The sequence below is a fragment of the Piliocolobus tephrosceles genome, chromosome 5 (genome assembly GCF_002776525.5).
Source record: "Piliocolobus tephrosceles isolate RC106 chromosome 5, ASM277652v3, whole genome shotgun sequence".
NCBI lineage: Eukaryota > Metazoa > Chordata > Mammalia > Primates > Cercopithecidae > Piliocolobus > Piliocolobus tephrosceles.
In genome coordinates this window covers 72888157-72910726 of record NC_045438.1, presented here as the reverse complement: position 1 = coordinate 72910726, position 22570 = coordinate 72888157, and the positions used below count along the sequence as shown (strand labels likewise).

Sequence of the window (22570 nt, the reverse complement as noted above, 5' to 3'; positions counted from 1 at the left end):
GGTCTTAAGCTCCTGAGCTCGAGCAAGCCACCTGCCTCAGCCTCCCAAAGTGCTGGAATTACAGGCATGAGCTGTCACACCTGGGTTTTTTTGTTTTTTGTTTTTTGTAGAGACAGGCTCTTCCTATGTTGCCCAGGCTGGTCTCGAATTCCCAAAGTGCTGGGATTACAGGTGGTGCCTGGCCCTTCCTATCTTTTAATTGGGATAAATCAGTATGATATATTAAGTGAAAAAAGACAAAGTACAAAAAGTTATATACATGGTATATGCCACCTTTTGAATAAAGAAAAAAAGAGCATAAAGGAAGAAAGACAAGAACATGGGATGTAAGCAACGGCAAGGCCAAAACACAAGAGAGGCAAAGGGAACTCCCGGGAGCACGGTTAGGAGGAATTCCAGAAGGATATGTGTACATCAGACATGAGAGGTAAAGAACCCAGACTGGAGCAATGAGACTTATGAATCAGACATATTGTCAACACCAGGATTCCCTTCTGCCATTATAACATGCTTTTAATCTAAGAACACAATATATGGAGAAGGAGGTGCTCACGTTCTTATTCTTGCTCCATGCCCTGCTGCCTGCATGAGCAGAAGACTCTTGTGACCCTTCAGAATTGTTCTGCTGTGTATAATTTATGTTTCTTCTGTGTATGATATATGTTTTTTAACACATTCTCCTCCAATAATTGTGAAACCGAGTTTCACTTATTATTAACTGGCCTGTGATTAACACATTATATTTCCTATAACTGTTTACTGTCCTCCTCAAGCATACTTTGAAAATTAATACAAGGTCAAAACACTTAAATATTTTACAAAGTAGGGGATAAAAGCAAACATAAAGCAATTCATATCGTGTGACACAAGTCCTGAAATACACTAATATACTATAAAGAAATCAAACATTAAAATGTCTCCCAGAAGCTATTAAATACTGAAATAATCTCCAATTCAGACTCAATAAATTTGAAAGCTGATATAATTCAGACATTGTCTAAGCTAAAGTTGACTTTTACACCTTGAAAAAGAATTTATTGAACTAAAGTAAACAAATTGGAATTGCGTAAATTCCATGCAGGGGAAATATTTAATGAACTTAAATGAAAAATTCCAATAAATACCAATGTTCACCTGTAAATATTTCATATAATCATACTTTCAAACAACTCAAGAGAAATACTTCTAACTCAACTTAGTCTGTAAATTTATTCTACAATTTAAACATTTTACTAATTCAGACATGATTTTTGATATGATTTAATGAAACTTCGCTATATATCCTGAAATGTCATATCACTCAAAAGAAGCTAAAAAGTTACCAATTCGAGCAGCAGGAAAAAAGCTAAAAAGCTGTGATTACACTCTAAAAAGAGTAAAATGAAACTGTTTACATTATTAACTTTTAAATATTAGACTTTTGCTTTTTAATTTCTATCCTAACCATGAATTTATATTCTCTACTCTAAACTGCTTAAAAGTTAATAGGTAATTCATCAAGTTGAGGAAAATAAATGAGTTTAGGTCCATATACAACAGCTCATTGTTAGGAGTTGTGCTTTGAACAATTTAGGTCAAAAGAAAGATACTTTGGTCGGGGAGCTGTTAATAACTGCAGTATGTAATCAATTAGCAGTATCAAGGTTCAACTATTTCGGATCTCCACCTTATACTTCGAAAACAAGAATGAGAATAATGTGCAGTTTAAGTTAGCTGAAATAGTCTGCCTTTAAAATAATTCTAACCAACAATGTATTATAGTAATAAATCTTTAATAAAAAGGTAATATTAATTTATTGACTGCAAATTATAAGGAAAAAACAAAGAAGCATAAATTTATAAATTAAAAAGACTGCCTTATAAAAGAACTATTTCTAGGAAATTTGATTTTGTACACGAAAAATTTACAATTTCTGCACAAATGATCCCTTAAATACTATATTCAGCAAGAGTCTATTCCTCAACTTTGTAGTTCAGAAAAGACTTTAATGAAACCATATGAAAGGAGGTCAGTAGTTTTTCATCATTACTAAAAGATTCTGGTGGCAGACATAACATTGTAGCCTTTCTTCAATCAAGAAAACACATGGCAGTGACACACTACAACAACAGCACGATTAACAGCTGTGGAGTTCCCAGGCCAGACAATGCAGCTCCTGCCCCAATACTCACTGTAGCTGACCGTCAGGACTGTCCTCGCTTATGAAATTGAATAGATCCACAGACTTGACATTTTAATTTTACTGCACCATCTAAAGCTCTCAAATAGTGCAAGAAAGATAAGAGTTTTCAAAACCAACGTGTCCTGCTGTGCTGCCTAAGATACTGTGCATCCCACTGCACCATTATGACCAAACAATAATTTTATTATAACAAAGACTGCTATCAAATTATAGAGGTAAAATAGAAAAAAAAGGACAGGAATATATTTTACTTTTTTTATAATATCAACAGAAAAAAAAAAAAAACAACCCAAGACATAATTTTAATCCATTCACATGACTTTTAACTTCACTCACTTTTTTTTTTTTGAGAACGTGTCTCACTCCCTCACCCAGGCTAGAGTGCAGTGCCACGATCTCGGCTCACTGCAACCTCCACCTGAGTTCAAGCGATTCTCCTGCCTCAGTCTCCCGAGTAGCTAGGATTACAGGCACGCGCCACCACGCTTAGCTAATTTTTGTATTTTTAGTAGACACGGGGTTTCACCATGTTGGCCAAGCTGGTCTCAAACTCCTGACCTCCGGTGATCCACCCACCTCAGCCTTCCAAACTGCTGGGATTACAGGAATGAGCCACCATGCCCAGCCCACTTACATAATTTTTAATTCCATTTAATGATATATGACCACCACATAGTAAACATATTCCTGCAAACCCCAGGAAAAAAATAATTCTAGCAATTGATAAATCTGAATTAATCTTAAAGTAACTCATATCATCTGTAGGCCCATTTATTGTTTATAATATAAGCAGCAACCTGTTCCCACCCTGCCAACATGCATCTACCCCTTAACAAGAACAGCAATATATCATAATTATTGAATCCGATTTAATACTTTTCCAAATAGTAAAATAATTGTGGTTACATTTTAAATAGTAGGCTTAAAATTATTATTTCTACTGACTACAGATGTCCAAGCATTAAAACTAAACTTCAATCAGCAGTATTTTATAGAATTAGAAAGATCATCAGTTTTTGAGTCAGAAAGACTTGAGTTTGAAGCTCAACTCTAAGTATCAGTTCCTAGCTCTAAGACAATGTGATCAAATACTAACTAGGGGATTATGCTAATATCCTCAATGGTTAACTAATTATAAATCTCTTTTTTTTCTTTTTTAGACACAATGTAGGTAAAATGACACAGTATTATCCTGTCAGTTTATTAGTTTATTCAAATACAACATATTCAAAATAATTGCAAATCACAAAGAAACTAGCTAGTACAACATATAAGAATAATTATTTTGATTTCTTCCCAATTCAGATTCTCAAAAGAAGTGGTGTTTAAGGTTAAGCACATACAACTCATTCAAAAAACGTTCACAGGGAGCCTGGAGTGGCAACTTATGCCTGTGATCTCAGCACTTTGGGAGGTCAAGGCAGGCAGATTACTTGAGGTCAGGAGTTTGACACCAGCCTGGTCAAAGTGGTAAAACCCTGTCTCTACTAAAAATACAAAAAAAAAAAAAAAAATTAGCCAGGCTTGGTGATATGTGTCTGTAATCCCAGCTATTCAGGAGGCTGAGGCTGAGGCAGGAGAATCACTTGACCCCAGGAGGTTGGAGGTTGCAGTGAGCCGAGATCACAAAACCACACTTCAGCCTAAGCAGCAGAGTAAGACACTGTCTAAATAAATAAATAAGCAAGCCTAGTCAACATGGTGAAACCCCATTTCTACTAAAAGTACAAAAATTAGCTGGGAATGGTGGCACACACTTGTAATCCCAGCTGCTTGGGAGGCTGAGGCAGGAGAATCACTTGAACCTGGGAGGCAGAGGTTGCAGTGAGGTGAGATCATGCCACTGCACTCCAGGCTGGGTGACAGAGTGAGACCCTGTGTCAAAAAAAAAAAAAAAAAAACAAACCACAAACAAAAATTCACAGAACATCGACTATGTGCAAGGTACACAGGACAGAGACAATACATAGTACCAATCCTCAAATAGATCACAATCTAAGAAAGCTGACAGACAGGGACATAAATCTAAATAGAAAGTGGTAGCGTTTATGATCAATTATATAAAAGTAGAGAAGTGGCAGAAAGGGAATGACACCTCTAAAAGCTGAATTCAATTAGCTTAATAAGAAAGTCAGTAAACAGATAATTAAAATGGACAATTAAAAATAGGATTGTGATACGTGATGTTTTGTAGCAGGAGAGAGTAATTAACTCAATCCTTATTTTTAAAGGAAACTTTAAAGAAAATGTTAGAACTCTAATTTTCTCTTCACTGGAAACTGGTCACTGTCAGGCCTCTGAGTCCAAGTTAAGCCCCAGTAACCTGCACGTATACATCCAGATGTCCTGAAGCAACTGAAGATCCACAGACGTGAAAATAGCTTAATTGATGACATTCCACCATTGTGATTTGTTTCTACCCCATCCTAACTGATTAATGTTCTTTATAATCTCCCCCACCCTTAAGAAGTTTCGTTGTAATTCTCTCCACCCTTGAGAATGTACTTTGTGAGATCCACCCCCTGACGCCAAAACATTGCTCTTAACTCCACCGCCTATCCCAACCTATAAGAACTCATGATAATCCCATCACCTTTGCTGACTCCTTTTTCGGACTCAGCCCGCCCGCACCCAGGTGAAATAAACAGCCATGTTGCTCACACAAAGCCTGTTTGGTGATCTCTTCACACGGACACATGAAACAGTCACTAGGAGTAAAGAGACACTGCCACACTACAATTAAAACACAGGATTTTTGTTGTTGTTTTTTGAGGTAGGCTCTTGCTCTGTTGCCCAAGCTGGAGTGCAGTGGTGCGATCACAGCTCACTGCAACCTCTGCCTCTTGGGTTCAAGTGGTTCTCATCCCTCAGTCACCCGAGAAGCTGGGATTACAGGTGTGCACCACCACGCCTGGCTAATTTTTGTGTTTTTAGTAGACACATGGTTTCACCATGTTGACCAGGCTGGTCTGAAATTCCTGAGCTCAAGTGATCCACCCACCTTGGCCTCCCAGAGTGCTGGAATTACAAGCATGAGCCACCATACCTGGCAGAATTTTTTTTTAAAAAAGGAAGGTCCATCATGCCTAGCACTACTTATCACAAGCATGTATGTACTTCACTGAACACTTGGCTGCTTTTATTACATATTACCATATAGATTAAGAAGCATATTTGCCTTGGATGGAAAACAGGTTTTCACCTATTATTCCAATTATGACTGACAAGGGCTGCCCACAGTGGTGTGCTCAGAAAATAATTCTGGACTGTTAGAAATGATTAACAATGTCTTTTATGAGTAAGAGGGAGGAAAACGGAGAGTGCGTACCGTGTATCTGACATCCTTAATATCTTACATTTTCTCTGATAAACTGAATCCTATGTGCATAGGAAACCCCTCCCGAGAAGAAGTTGAATTTAACTAATTTAACATTAAAGTCAATAAAGAGCCAATCATTTAGGGGTAGGCCTACAATCAACACTGTTTGGGGAATCTATCCAGTCCATGGGCGATTCCTTTTCTGAGAAATGCTCTCTCATCCAAGAGGCTGGGACTCCTCTCTCCTAGCCACAAACAACTGATCCATGAGTGGAATCTAATCCAACATGGAACAATGAAGTTTGTCTCTACTGGGAATTTAAAAATCAAGAATCATGAATAGCCAGTATATTTTACATACATGGAACTATGACATACAAATACTGCTTGGTCTGCATGGAGAAAAATGAAGAAAATTATCCACAGAGCCAGAGAAACTAGGATAAGAAGAAGAATGCTTTCTGGATTCCTGACAGCTTTCCTGTTCCTATATCCCCCAGGAATATCTCCCTGCATCTTAAGATTCCCTCTTCTTTTTTTTTTTTTTTAACGGCGTTTCACTCTGTCACCCAGGCTGGAGTAGACTGGCACGATCTTGGCTCACTGCAACCTCCACCTCTGGGGTTCAAGCGTTTGTCTTGCCTCAGCCTCCCAAGTAGTTGGGATTACAGGTGCACGCTACCACACCTGGCTAATTTTTATATTTTTAGTAGAGACAGGGTTTCACCATGTTTCCCAGGCTGGTCTTGAACTCTTGACCTCAGGTGATCCACCTGCCTCAGCCTTCCAAAGTGTTGGGATTACAAGCATGAGCCACCATGCCCGGCCATAATTCCTTTTTACTTAAGCTAGTTTAAATTATTTTATTTACAGCCAAAGGGCATTAACTAAAAAGGACAATAGGGCTGTAAAAGGATAAAGGTAAATATCTTACAGAAGAAAGAAAAAATATCTAGAATATTTATTCTAAAAAATTAAATTATTTCTCAACTGTACTTTTACATTGCAGTAGAAATTACTTGTTTTTTGTTTATTTGTTTGTTTTTTGAGACACAGTCTCACTCTGTCACCCAGGCTGGAATAATGCAGTAGCATGACCTCGGCTCGCTGCAACCTCTGCCTCCTGGGTTCAAGCAATTCTCATGTCTCAGCCTGCCAAGTAGCTGGAATTATAGGCATGCACCACCATACCCGGCTAATTTTTATGTTTTAGTAGAGAGGAGGTTTCACCATGTTGGCTAGGCTAGTCTCAAACTCCTGACCTCAGATGATACACCCCGCCTTGGCCCCTCAATACTTCCTTAGTTTTGTATCCTCTTCTTGAAGAGAATATATGATATACATAAAGAAACCTGACCTTTGTTTCTTCTGTCCTCACTGCATCCAGAAGATAATGAAGAAGCTCCTGACTGTCCTGTTGCTGGAAATCTTTAAATCGAGGTGCCCTGTGATTTAAAGACAAAAGAGGAAAGAAAAAAAAGCACAATCATTCCATGGTTCGACACTCTGGTCTAAATGCACTTGAAATAGCATATTATTAGCTGGGCGTGGCAGCCTACGCCTGTAATCCCAGCACTTTGGGAGGCTGAGGGGCAGATCACTTGAGCTCAGGAGTTCGAGACCAGCCTGGGCAACAAGGCAAAACCCCGTTCTCTACCAAAACACACACCCACACACACAAAATGGCATAAAGACGCAGTTTATTACTTTTCCAACTAAATAGACAAAATGTGATTACTGGTCCAATTAGGGTGTGATCTTAAGTGTGCACTGAGAATATGGCTACCATTTATTAAGCAATTACTACATGTTAAGCACAATACTAGTAGTTTTTCACACGTTCAGGCATAATCCTCCAACAACTTTGTTGGGATGTACTGTTTTCTCCAACTTACATGCGAGGACTCAGTGGTATTGTTTAAATCATTTGCAAGGTCATACGGCTGGCAAATAAACCAGTATTCAAACCCAAGCCACTGTGATTTATTATCTTCCTACCTTAACCAAAAGGAAAGTGAGAGAGTATTTATATTCAAATAAAGGACTATAAGTTGATCTCCCTGTGAATATATTTTTTACGGACTTGATAATTAAAATTCCTCTGTATTAACTTAATAGATCAGGTACTATTAATGGAGACACTGACATAGGAAATATGTGGTTGATTTCAGTTACTTTAAAAAGTAATCTACAGTAGACTCTAATGCTAAAATGAACGTTTTGCCTTAAGTGCAGACAAGTATTAAATCTAGAAAGTGTCCTGACCTAAGATGAAGAAATAATTCTGTCAAAATACAAAAGAATGAGAATAGACTATAGAAGACAAATTCACAACTATTGATGATATTTACAACATATCTCATGTGATATACAAAACAGCACTGTTCAGGAATTTATAATTAATATAAGTTTTACTTTATGCTTGAGAAAACTGAAGAACAAGCTAAGTGCCACTAACGTAACTACAGGTCTTTTGACTGAGTGCAGTACTTAATTATTTTTAATTACTATCTTATTTTTGTGAGACGGAGTTTCACTCTGTCACCCAGGCTGGAGTGCAGTGGCACAAACTCAGCTCACTGCAACCTCCATCCACCTCCCGGATTCAAGTAATTCTCCTGCCTCAGCCTCCTGAGTGGCTGGGACTACAGTTGCCTGCCACACCTGCCATCGTGCATGGCTAATTTCTGTATTTTTAGTAGAGGCGGGGTTTCACCATTTTGGCCAGGCTGCTCTCGAACTCCTGACCTCAAATGATCCACCCACCTCAGCCTCTCAAAGTGCTGGAATTACAGGCATAAGCCATCACGCCCGGCCAAGTGCAGTACTTTCAGCATTATTCTTCATTATCTCAGGATAAATATTCATCCTAATAATACAAAGAAAGTGAGTACCTGACTGCTAAAACATTAACTGGTAGTCAATGTAGCCTGTAAGAGGAAACACCACTCCAGCATTCTTGCTAACTAGCAGCACATAGCAACATGCTGACAATACTTTATTACCTTGATGGGCTTCCCTACCTGCACGTGGTGTCCAGAACCTACCTCCTAGATTAGAGATGAGGACAGAAATCAAGATGGACACATATTCTAGTCCTATCTGGACCTCCACAGCTGGCATCAGGAGAGGCAGAAACTGCAGAACCCTGCACTAATGCTGTACACTCCAAAGAAGGCCAGTGAAGTAGCAGATGACTAGAATAGGGAGCAGGAGAATCCTTTAGAGATCTTCACTAGCCAAGGGGTAGGTAGGAGGAGGGGGCAGTTTATGGCTTTCAAAGCTGACACACAAGAAGGAAATCATTCCTCAACAAAGAGAAATGGCTTCCACCATGTCTCTGCCTATAGCTCCAACTCAACCACTGCAAAAACTATTTTACTGCCTTCTAAACCACTGAAGAAAATTTAATAAACTTAGATTTGCTTTTTCTTTTTTACCTAGGAATGAGCAAAAAAAAAAAAAAATCATAGGATGATTTATAGACTCTATGATGGAGCCTGTCTGAGCTACCCATATCAAGAGAGACTTTCAAACCTATTAAAGGATTAAAAGAGAAAAATCACCAAACACGTGAAAATATTCAGCCTATTCAAAATAAGGGGAACACTAAGGATTCCCAGGAAATGTACTTTAGTAAAAGTACTGCCATGAGAAAGAGGAGAGGACTTTTGAAAACCTCAAGGCATAAGAGAAAAATACATGTACAAGCATAAATTATGAGACTGTCAAGAAAAAGAAATTTAATCCACTTCTATGTTCATCATAGTGCTATTCACAATAGCAAAGACATGGAATCAACCTAGGTGCCCATAAATGGTGGACTGGATAAAGAAAATGTGGTCCATATACACCATGGAATACTACACAGCCATAAAAAAAAGAACAAAATCATGTCCTTTGCAGCAAGCAACATGGAAGCAGCTGAAAGCCGTCACCCTAAGTGAACTAACGCAGAAGCAGAAAACCAAATAAAACAAACACAAACACAAAGTTGAAGACCTTGCTCCCAAATAAGGCTCATCACAAGTGGTCAAAGTGTCTGATAATCACCACTGTAATAGAAACTTCAAGAGACTGGTTCGCGTACACACAACATGAATAAACCACAAATTATGCCAAGTGAAAGAAGTCAGATAAAAAAGAGTACACTATGTACGATTTCATTTCTATAGAATTCCCCCAAATGCAAACTAATCTATTGCAACAAAAACACAGGTAAGGGGTATACCACCCAGGGATGGAGTTTAAGGGAGAGGTTCCAGAGAAAGGGATTACAAAGGGGCCCCACAAAACATTATAATGAATGAATGTATGTATATACACACACACACACAGTGTATAGATATGTCAAAACTTATCCAATAGTATACTTTATTTTTCAGAGAGACGGGGTGACAGGAGTGCAATGACACTAACAGCTCACTGTACACTCAAAACTCCCAGGCTCAAGTGATCCTCCTACCTCAGCCTCTAGAGTAGCTGGGACTACAGGTGTGCACCATCACACCTCTGGCAATTTTTTTTTTTTTCATAGAGGTAGAGTCTCCCTGTGTTGTCCTGGTTAGTCTCAAACTCCTGGCCTCAGGCAGTTCTCCCACCTTGGCTCCCAAACTGCTGGGATTACAGGTGTGAGCCACTGTGTCTGGCCCCAATAGTACACTTTAAATATGTACAATTTACTTTATGTCAAATATACGTTAGTAAAGCTAGTCAGAATATCCACCAATATAATTTACTATTCCAACAGACAAAAAAAAAATGATTATTTTGATATAGAAAAAGTATTTTTTAAAAATCCATTTCTTGATAAGAACTCTCAGAAAAAAAGAAAAACTAAGAATAATTGGGAATTTCCTCAACCTGATAAAAGGCACGTATGAAAAAACTATAGTTATTATCACACTTATGTGTGAAAGACTGAAGGCTCTCCCTTTAAAATCAGGAATAAGGCAAGACACCCATTTCACCATTCCAACATTGTATTGGCAGTCCTTTTTCATTTTTTTTCCAAGAAGAGTCCCATTGCAATATGTATTGTATTGGTTGTCCTTGCCAGTGATATAAAATGAGAAAAAGATATAAAATGATACAGATTGGAAAGAAATAAAACAATCTTCACTTGACAATGACATTATTGTCTATATAAGAAATACCAACGAATCAGCAAAAAGCTAATAGAACTAGTAAAGCAAGTTGGGTAGGGTAGCAAGAAACAAAGTCAGTATACAAAAATCAACTGTATTTCTGTATATTAACAATGAAAAATTGGAAAGTGAATTTTTTAAAAAAAGTACAATTCACAATAAATAGCATAAAAACATGAAATTCTTAAGATAAATCTAACAAAACATATGCAGGATTTGTATGCTGAAAACTATACAACCTTGATGAGAAAAATCAAAGACCTAGAAAACTGGTAAGATATCATACATTAAAAGATTCAACACTGTTAAGATGTTGATTCTCCCCAAATTGATCTACACATTCAAAACAATCCCAACTGACAATCTGATTCTATAATTTATTTAGAAAAAAAAGGACCAGTCGGATGCAGTGGCTCACGCCTGGAACCCAAGCACTTTGGGAGGCCAAGGCGGGCAGATCACCTGAGGTTGGGAGTTCAAGACCAGCCTGACCAACATGGAGAAACTTGTTGCTAGTAAAAATACAAAATTAGCCAGGCGTGGTGGCAGGCGCCTGTAATCCCAGCTACTCGGGAGGCTGAGGCAGGAGAATTGCTTGAACCCAGGAGGTGGAGGTTGTAGTGAGCCAAGATCATGCCATTGCACTCCAGCCCGGGCAACAAGAGTGAAACTCTGTCTCAGAAAACAAAAAACAAAAACAAAAAAAACCTAGAATAGTTTGAAAAGGATGACTAAAATTTGAGAACTCATATTACTCAATTGCAAGACTTACTATGAAGCTACAGTAATCAGGACAGTGAAGGCTTTGGGGTAAAGACAAGACATACAGATCAATGAAACAGAATATAGTTCAGAAATAAACTCAAACACATATGGCTTAAATCTTTACCTGATTAAAAAAAAAATATTTGGCCGGGCACGGTGGCTCACATCTGTAATCCCAGTACTTTGGGAGGCCGAGGCGGGTGGATCATGAGGTCAGGAGATAGAGACTATCCTGACTAACACGGTGAAACCCCATCTCTACTAAAAATACAAAAAATTAGCCGGGCGTGGTGGCGGGCGCCTGTAGTCCCAGCTACTCGGGAGGCTGAGGCAGGAGAATGGCGTAAACCCAGGAGGCAGAGCTTGCAGTGAGCAAAGATCGCACCACTGTACTACAGCCTGGGTGATAAAGTGAGACTCTTGTCTCAGAAAAAAAAAAAAACAAATTTGTCTAATGCATACTTCTTTTAAAAGTAAACGCCATAAAACAAACAAAAAGAAAGCAATTTAAAACTTTTCGGCCAAGCATGGATGCTCATGCCTGTAATCCCAGCTACTTAGGAGGTTGAGCAGGGAGGAATGCTTGAGCCCAGGAATTCGACTATGATCGGGCCACTGCACTTGAGCCTGGGCACAGAGCGAGACCCTGTCTCCTAAAAAATACAAAAAATAAATAAAACTCTTCAAATAATGTTTGATCTAGTTATTCTACTTCTAAGAATTTATCCTACAGATGTACTTCCGCAAGTACAGTGTATACATACAAAACTAAGTTATACATACACGTACTAACATGGAAAGATGTATAAAATTTACTAAGCAAATCAAGCAAGTTGCAAACAATTTGCATATGCCTGTGTATGTATAATCACTTTTGGAAAGAATCAGGTAATAGTTACTTCTGAGGAGTACAGAGAGGAGTTTGAATTTTTACCTATGAGTGCCCATTATTTAATAATAATTTTCAAAATGCTAATAAACCTTTATAACCAGGAAGAAAATTATACAAGTTATTTCTGGCAAAGTCAGAAACAAATTTCTAAAGCATACAATGCCCTAATAACTTTGTTTTAATTTCAACTTTTATTTTAGATGCGGGGTACATGTGCAGGTTTGTTACCTGCAGGTATATTGTTTGATGTTGAAGTCTAGGGTATGAATGACCCTGTCACTCAGGTACTAAGTATAGTATCCAACAGCTAGTTTTTCAACCCTTCCTAGGACCCTCAATCTCTCCCACCTCTAGTAGTCCCCAGTCTCTATTATTGCCATCTTTATGTCCGTGAGTACCCAATGTTTAGCTTCCACTTATCAGTGAGAACATGTGGTATCTGGTTTTCTGTTCCTGCATTAATTCCCTTAGGATAATGGCCTCCAGCTGCATCCATGTTGCTGCAAATAACATGATTTCATTCTTTATTATGGTTGTGCTAAAAACTTTTTAACTCTGCGAAACACTCATGCCTCTGAGTCTTTTGCAGGTTTTTTGGTCTTCAGGCTTTGAAGAAACATCATTTGCCAACCAAATGAAATATACACTAAGCCCTCTATTTTGGACTATATATAAAAATCACGGCATTCATTACTAGTTTTAATTAAAATGAGATTTTAAAGTCTATAAATATGCAAAAATACAAGCTCATATTCAAATAATTTTCCTTCTACATATTTCAGTAATTGTGGACTGGACTGGCTTGTGAGTTCCATGAGGACAGGGCACATTTGTGATGCAATATACATTGTGTATCCCTGAATTCTAGCAAGTAACTCATAAAAAGCAATCTCTGAATTTTTTATATAAATGAATACATGAATGCATTAAAGTCAAGTCAGTTCCTCTATGTGTTTATTTCCAGACACATAAGGCTTTCGTTTTTAAACATACTGTAATACCTTGAGAAATTCACTTAAACTCTACTTGCCTCACAGCTCATCTTTTAAAATAAGAAAGCTAGATTAGATGATCTTACAGTACTTTCTAGATTTTACAACTCTATGATTTTCTTACTTTATGGTATTACAACAAAGGCATCCAAGTCAGGACAGACCTCTATTTGATTCTCAGCTTTTCACTCAGACTAGGTGAGCCATTTAATTTCTGTGTCTCCATTTCCTTATATATGAGGATAATCTGTTTCTTCCGAGGACTGAGATATAATTTTCATAAAGCATAGAGCTGCAACTAATAAATGTTAGTTCTTTCTCTTGATAGTCTGGGCACTAATAGCAAAGTTACAGTAAGAATGACTATTCACGTTAAGTGATAAATACATTAGTATTTTGTAACTCATAATTACTTATATTAAAAATGTAGATGCACCCACTTCTGACAAAGCTGGTTAAAAAGAACGTTAGGAGAAAGTGGTCCTTTTTCAGTCTCCTTCATGCTGTGAAGAAACAGGAACAGGGCTGAGGTCAGTGGTCCAGGCCTTGAAAGTTCCACCACTAACGGATCCTTTAAAAACATGATCAACTTTATGTCAGAAATGTACAGTTTAAAAATAACATACTAAAAATCTCAGTTACACTCTGCTTAAATAATAGCAACTAAATTCCCCCAATTGTATTAAGAAACTTTATTATTTCATAAATAAAATGAATATATAAAAATGGAAAACAGAATACCTGCCTTGAAAAACACAGGTATTTTCATATCCTCTGCCCTTTGCTTAATAAAACTATTAGCTCGAATAATATCACCAATCTTTAGTTGCTTGTCACTGTCCTTTAATGTACTCTCCTATAAAATCGCTAATCTGCTTAATATTTGTACCACTCCACAAATAATCGTACATTATTAATCGTACATTATTTAATAATGTACGATTATTTGTGTATGATTTATGATTGCTTATACAACTTTCTTTTCCCCGAATATTTTACTAGTAAAATAATAATGTGGAATCATGTGACAAAATCAGCATAACATCTCCCTCTTTTAAAGGGGAGAGACATAAAGCTTGACAAAAGCAGCTAACATTGGGTGAAGGATTAACCCATTTAATTCTAGAATTTTTTTTTCCCCTAGAGATCTGGTTTCTAAAGTATTATCCCCACCAATAACACTTTCTACTAAAGGACAAGAAAAAGAAAGCAGATCCCAAATATAAACTCGGGACATTAAAGAATGTTATCTCTAAGACAAGTACTGAATATGTTTTCCTATTCCTGTATTCATGAAATAACTGTTACATAGGTATTTCACACCCACTATCCTTAAAAATCCACTATCATCACAGGAAGGACTGGCTATAATTTTCCATAGCTTTTTTTTTTTAAGAAACAGGGTTGCCCAGGCTGGTCTTGAACTCCTAAGGCTCAAGCAATGCCCCTGCCTCGGCCTCCCAAGTAGCTGGGATCACAGGCATGAGCCACCACACCCAGTGAAAATTACAGAGGACTCAAGACAGACTTTCTTTTTTTTTTTTTTTTTTTGAGACGAAGTCTCACTCTGTCACCCAGGCTGGAGTGCAGTGGTGCGATCAGCTCACTGTAACTTCAAACTCTTGGACCCAAGTGATCCTCCTGCCTCCACCTCCTGAGCAGCTGGGACTACAGATGCATGCCAGTATATCCAGTTAATTTTTAAAATTTTTGTAGAGACTGGGGTCGGAGGCGGGGGTCTCACTTTGTTGCCCAGGCTGGTCTTAAACTCCTGGCTTCAAGTGATCCTCCCACCCTGGCCTCCCTAAGTGCTAGAGGATTACAAGAATGAGTCATGGTGCTCGGCCTTCCACAGCTTTTGAATATCAGAAGTGCATTTACAGACTCACATCTATAATCTTCACACTTTGGGAGGCCAAGGTGGAAGGATCACTTGAGCTTAGAGTGGGAGGCCCGCTTGGACAACATAGGGAGACCCCCTCTCTGCAAAAAAAAATTTAAAAATTAGCCAGGTGTAGTGGCACGTGCCTGTGGTCCCAGTTACTCAGGAGGCTGAAGTGGGAGGATCCCTTAAGCCCGGGCTGCTATGAGCCATGATGGCACCACTGCACCCCAGCCTGAGTGACAGAATGAGACTCTCTTAAAAAAATAAAAAAATAGGCCGGGCACGGTGGCTCAAGCCTGTAATCCCAGCACTTTGGGAGGCCGAGACGGGCGGATCACGAGGTCAGGAGATCGAGACCATCCTGGCTAACACGGTGAAACCCCGTCTCTACTAAAAAATACAAAAACTAGCCGGGCGAGGTGGCGGGCGCCTGTAGTCCCAGCTACTCGGGAGGCTGAGGCAGGAGAATGGCGTGAACCCGGGAGGCGGAGCTTGCAGTGAGCTGAGATCCGGCCACAGTACTCCATCCCGGTTGACAGAGTGAGACTCTGCCTCAAAAAAAAAAATAAATAAATAAATAAAAAAAAATTAAAAAATTAAAAAAAAAAAAGATTTTCTCTTTTGCTGTAAACCTAAAACTGCTTTAAAAAAATAAAGTCTATTTTTTTAAAGTGTTTTCTGCCATGTTAACTAAAAGTTACCTCAAGGGTCAAAAGTAAAATCTAAGGTAATTTTAAAGTTCAAGTACCAAGTTGCACTTCCCCTTTTCCCAATGAAAGTATCTTTTAGACAGAATAAAAAACCTTCAGAATGAGATGAGGAAATAACCTTAGTTTTAAAAACTACATTTAGACCTGACGCAGTGGCTCACGCCTATTATAGGCATTTTGGGAGGCCGAGGCAGGCGGATCACTTGAGGTCAGGAGTTTGAGACCAGCCTGGCTAACATGGTGAAACCCCGTCTCCACTAAAAATACAAAAAAAAAAAAAAAAAAAAAAAAAAAGCGGGGTGTGGTGGCATGCACCTGTGGTCCCAGCTATTTAGGAAGCTGAGGCAGGACAACTGCTTGAACCTAGGAGGTGGAGATTGCAGTGAGCTGAGATTGTGCCACTGCACTCCAGTCTGGGTGACAGAGCAAGACTCCATCTCAATAAATAAATAAATTAATTAAAAATAAAAAATACACTTAAACTTTGAAAATAAAAGTTCGCTGAAAACGCAAGAAGGATGAATTTCACACATAATGTTGACAGAAAGAAGCCAAATGCAAAAGAATGTACATAGTAAGATTCCATTTAGATGCAGTATTAAAACAGGCAAAACTAATCTATCCTGTTAGAAACCAGGTTAGTGGTTACTCATGTGGGTTAGGGAAGTAGTGAATGGAGGGGGAAGCTGAAGGGGCCTTCCAGATGCTGGTAATGTTACTTGAGCAAGGTGTTAGTTACACAAGTGTGTTAGCTGTGAAAATTTATCAAGCTATACACTCATGATATACATTTTTAAGAATATTTTCATTAAAAAGGTTTCCAAACACATTGTTGATATGCACATAAATATTAAATTGAATCCGGCAGCATATAAAAATATCATAACTAACTGGGGTTTGTAACAGAAATACAGGATAGGTTTAACATTTGAAAAAGGAATCAATGTAATTCACCACATTAACAGAACAAAGAAGAAAAACCATATGATCATCTCAATAGATGTGGGGAAAGCATTTGACAAAATTCAACATCCATTCTGATAAAAGTTTCAGAAAACTAGCAGTAGAAGGGAATGTCCTCAACCTTATAAAGAACACCTCTGAAAATCCTACCTTCATAGGTAATAATGGGAGAAGGCTGAGTGTTTTTTCCCCTAATTTTGGGATTAAGGCAAGGCTGACTGCTCCCATCATCTCTATTCAACACGTTACTGGAGGTCTGAGCCAGCACAAAAAGGTAAAGAAAAAGAAAGAAAAGGTATATAGACAAAAGACAAAGATAAACTGGCAATTCAAAGGGCAGTAACCTACTCAAAGAGTTGTCCCACAGCTCAGGTCAATTTTATGCCCTAAAAATCTAAGACGTAAGATTGAAATTACCCTGTCAGAATGATACAAACCTAAAGTTATTAACTACAGTATCTAATTGCCATATAGTAATCCTGAGACACAGCTCTGCATGTCAAATATTTAAACTCAACATCCAATCGCATTTAACAGGAAATCACATTTAACAGGTCTTTTTAAATGACTAGGCAATAATTTCCCTTTAGTAGTTTCAAGGATCTCACTGCACTTTATTTAGAATAGGGCATTGGAATTTATCATTAAATTTTTAAGGGGCTGAACAAGAAATGTTTACAGGCTGCCTTTCGACTATATATACATATATATGGTAAACATATGTATAGTAAATATATATATGGAGGTTATTATAGCTACAACAGTATGTTATATATATAATACTGTCTTTCAAAGCTATATATATATATATATATATATATCAGTACTGTCTTTCAAAACTGCCTACTGAGAAAAACAGTCTAAGATTACTAAACATTTTTAGAGAGCTAAGCATTTTTAGAACTCTTGTTTTCAAAAGTCAGATCATAAGTTATACATATACTCTCTCTTATACACACACACACACACACGCTGAAAAATTTCTCACTAAAATTATCCTTACTAGTATCAACCCCCCCCCCCCCGCCCCCAGCCAAAGTCCATCAGAAACATACCTATCGTTACACTAGGTGGGTTTATGACTTGTGCCAGTGAGGGAGATCACACAGCATGGGGAACCACAGGGTGTCCTAGTAACAGGGCGCTATAAAGAACTTACCCAGGATTTAGGCTTTGGTTGAATAATCTGAAGGTGGGTTTCAGGAAGCAGAGGTTTACTCTAGAGTGAATGCCCTCAGAAAGCGAGGGTAAATCTATTATTGAACATCTCAATAAATCTTACATATTGTGGCAGTTGGTGGGGGAGACTAAAATGAGGATAAATCTCTAACTAGTAAAGTAGCAGTCATTCATTTCTCATTTTGGCTGAAGGAGGGTGTTTGAGATTTTCTAAATGGCAAAGCGACCTTGCTTTAGACAAAATCATGAAGTGGCCTTGCTTTGTCTCATTTCATTGTAGTCTCAGAGAAACCTAGTATCAGATTGTTATTCTGTGAGATTATCTGAGTAACATAGCCTAACTGTGGGTGCCAGGCCAGCTTCTGAGTATCAGGGGCTGCTCTTTTTTTCATCTTTCTCACTAGCTTAAAAATCTATCATCAGGCTAGGCTTCAAAAAACCTTTAGATGCTCACTATTAAAATTTCATCTCCCTTTAAAGAACAAAAATGCTAAATTTAAACAAATGTCACCAGAAACTACAAAATAGGGGTCATAGGCATTTTGCTCAATAGAAGTCAAACCTCTTTTGTTTCTTCCAGTATGTTTATTTTAAAGTTGCCTTGATATCTTTTTATTATTTGATCCATGGCATATTGGAACCATAATATACCCTAAAGTTATGATTTTCGAAATTTTAAATCTGATTATTTTCACAGAATGCTTTTAAATTATTTTTTAAGTCCCCTGACTACTATCTTAGTTGACTGATTTGTGAATTAGGAAGAGATTTTGGTAACATCAGTGGCTCATCTGAAAGCAGCTATTATTCAAACAGTTATTACTCACCAGCTGAGAGTCTGAGGAAGGAAAAATCTTGAGTTTTGTACTACTTTCTTTGATCTCATTCATCAGATCAGTAAGTGTATAAGTCTGTGCTAAGTTCTAAAAGAAAACAAAATTAAAGTCTTCAGATTCAGTTAAAATATGCCTCTGATTTTATGGAATACACTCTCAAAATTTCATCTAGCATAGAAAAATGTCTATTTCAAAAAATATTAAGATTTAGTTGAGTACATTTTACATTTCGTAAAGGTCACTATTACCGATAGAGCCATGGTAAAATAGACAGAAGACCTTTCAGAAGCACTGTGTGAAAATAAGGTACATGTATACATATGGCGATGGCCCAAGATAGCATAAACAAAAGGAAAACCAAGAAATTTCTAGAGGAACATTTAGCAGTCATTTGACAGTCTACAGGTGAGCCAATGACCATATAAATTAAGAGAATTTTTTACATATTACAAAGCTTTCTGATGACTCTTACCTGCATGACTGCATTAAAAAAGCAAGTATTTCCTAAATTTGTAATTCCTCTTACAGATGATAAACTTCTGCCTTTTCCTCCCTTCTTTATTTCATCTGTTTCACATTTTTCTTCACAAAGTTTCATGATTCTAGAAAATGCACCTACAAGTTAGAGAAAAAATAACTGACACATGATGTAAAGTTAAATATGTCATTTAACATGATTTATATACATTATTTAAAATTAAATTGAAATAAGATTGTCTCTCTCAATCAGTATTCCTGAAGGGGAAGAATATAAACACAACTGTCTTTGGTTTTATATTTCATTGCTAGAGCAATTAATTTAAACTTTAGTATACAGATCTGTATCTCGCACTGTATTACAGAATAAATTGCAGATGAATTAAAAAACTAAATGTAAAAGAACAGTTGAGAACAAGTAGAGAACGTCTAACTTCTAAATACCATTACCCATGAAAAGAAATAAGGACTTCTAGGGGAAAAGGCTGATTCTTAACCCAGGGTAGCAAAGATGCAAAATGATTCCATAACATTTTGCCATGCCAGAGAATAAGGAAGTGCTCAAAAAGTGTGATGGGGAATAAGTCAAAATACACAGAGATTTTGACCAGGCTGGTTCAATTCAGGATAATTTGACAATAAAAATAAGTAAGGGTAGTATAATAGATTATTATTCACAGAATGAATCTGAACTGGTAACAGATTTTTTAAGTGAGAAAAAGTAGGGAAGAGACTTCCTTACAAGAGAATGCCAGCTAATAGAACAAATGACAGAATTAGGAAAATCACCATCCTATAGTGGCAATTTTTGTATTATTCTTGCAACATTTCTGTGAATTTGAAAATGTTCATATTAAAAGTTTTTTAAAAACATCAATAGAACCACATTGTAATACAAAAAGTAAAATACCTAAGTGTATGACACATAAGTGCATGTTTTGTGCTTACAGATTTGTATAATTAATGCAGATTTGAAAATCACATTAGGCTGGCCACGGTGCCTCAGGCCTGTAATCCCAGCACTTTGGGAAGCTGAGGCAGGTGGATCACTTGAGGTCAGGAGTTCGAGACCAGCCTGGCCAACATGGTGAAAGCCCATCTCTACTAAAAATACAAAAATTAGCTAGGCATGCTCGAGCATGAGCCTGAAATCCCAACTAGTCAGGAGGCTGAGGCATAAGAATCGCTTGAACCTGGGAGGCAGAGGTTACAGTAAGCTGAGATCAGGCCACTGCACTCCAGTCTGGGTGACAGAGTGAGACTCTGTCTCAAAAGAAAAAGAGAAAATTATATTATCAGTTCATATTTACTAATATGAAAACAAAGAACAATTCCTAGCATTTACTGACATGGTTGACTACATGTATTTAGCAGATTACTCTCTGAATCAAAATTATGATAATTTGAAGTTTGACAAGAAATTCCCAAGTTCTGAAATGTTTTAGTTTTAACTAGATGTTCTTTTAAATTCCTTTCAGCCCTCAGATTTTTTCTTTTTAAAAAAGCAGTGTCTCACTTTGTAGCCCAGGCTGAAGTGCAGTGGTGCAATCTCAGCGCACTGTGATCTCCACCTCCCAGGTTCAAGTGATTCTCATGTCTCAGCCTCCCGAGAAGCTGAGATTACAGGTGCCCGCTACCACACCCAGCTAATTTTTGTATTTTTTTTTTTTTTTTTAGTAGAGAAAGGGTTTTACTATGTTGGCCAGCTGGTCTCAAACTCCTGACCTCAAGTGATCCAGCTGTCTCGGGCTCCTAAAGTGCTGGAATTACAGGGGTGAGCCACCGTAGCCGGCCAGCCCTCAGATTTTATAGTTCATTACAATTACATGTTTTTTCACCCAATACTGACATGCTGCCTTGCATTACTAATTAACTTTTAAATATTTGGCTGATTGATGGAAATAGGGGAACGTCTCTTACTATTGCTCTTCCTGCCAAAGGGGTACAGCACTGGGGGGACTGCTCATGATAAAAATTCAAAACACATAAAAATCTGCAAGATTAAACAGCAGAACTAGTAGGTTAGCTTCTTACGTCTCTGACAAGTTAAGAGGAAATAAATTACGACACCTGCCTCACTTCTGTAAACAGCATTAAAGGAGATGAACCCAAGTGGGAATGGCCCTGTTCTAAGGAGCAGGAAGTGCTGGGATTACAGGTGTGAGCCACCGTGCCCAGCAGAAGATGTTTCTTTCATTAAGCAAACCTATTTCATGGAAAAGACTTTTAAGTTCCAACAACTTTTATCCTGTGCTGCAATAGTTTTTATAAACCCTATTAACTGGCTTCCCCCCTTATTCCTGGTTTTTGTATTCTTTAAATGTTATTGGTTGTTACTGGAATCTGTTGTCCAGATATTAAGGAGTTGTTTTTATCTCCCAACTCCAGAATCCTGAGTTAAAGCAGAAAAGAACTAGCAAGATAGGTCTCTTCTCCTGTCCTCCAAATATTATAATAAATAAGAAATAAACCCCACACTAGAGCTTGGGGGCAAAGGCCAGCACAATCAATGAAGTGGGTCACTGAAGTACAAACACCAGGCATGGAAAAAAGGAAAAGGGGGAAGAGGCCAGGTAGTATTCGAATGAATATAAAAGCAAATGAAAAAAGCCAGTCAGTATTTAAGAAGCACTACACACACAAGAGGAACCCTGATATGGATGCTGGCTGGGTTTCCAGACAGAACGGTCTGCCTCTTGTTCATATCTGAGCCTGTACATAGAACCTAGAATAGGAAGGGTTCAGACTCTCATTACTGCTGTTGCCAATAGGTGGTTTCATAGTGATTTCTGAGAGATTTAAGATGGGAGAGAAATTAAATCCAAGCATTACTCAATTTTTTCAGGCTGTGAACTCTGATTTTACATTTAGAAAACTCAGTCTCCAACAGGTTAAGTGATTTGCCCAAGGTCACAATGATAATCTTCTGATTATAAATTCATTGTCATTTTATCACCTAAATTCTCTTCAGTGATTTATGTACAATGAGAAGAATTATAAAAGACAGTAGGACAAGATTCTTACAGATTTGGGTGTATGCAACCCTAAACAAATATGACTCCTCAAAAATATCTTTTTTTTTGGCTTCTTCCAATACATGAAACAGACTTAACATTCTTAGTAAGTGTTGCCACAATATTTTTTTAGCTTATTAACATGAAAACAGAATGTCTGGAAGAAATAACCTACAGATAATAACTATGTATGTTTTATATACTTATG

General features: G+C 37.7%; 1 protein-coding gene across 10 annotated transcripts in view; it reads right to left on the bottom strand.

Annotated features, from left to right (window-relative positions):
* The window catches only part of USP45 (ubiquitin specific peptidase 45), a 72500-nt gene that overhangs the window by 27313 nt on the left and 22617 nt on the right, over positions 1-22570 (bottom strand). For all 10 annotated transcript variants that reach the window (XR_002730377.2, XR_002730376.1, XM_023205908.2 and 7 more), the window contains exons 6-9: positions 19344-19486; positions 18863-18958; positions 13739-13869; positions 6860-6947 (exon numbers count right to left, since the gene is read on the bottom strand). Coding sequence is in view for 7 of the 10 variants with exons in the window: in XM_023205908.2 (XP_023061676.1) it covers positions 6860-6947; positions 13739-13869; positions 18863-18958; positions 19344-19486 (458 nt within the window). In the remaining 3 variants the exon portion in view is untranslated. The remainder of the gene's footprint in view (positions 1-6859; positions 6948-13738; positions 13870-18862; positions 18959-19343; positions 19487-22570) is intronic.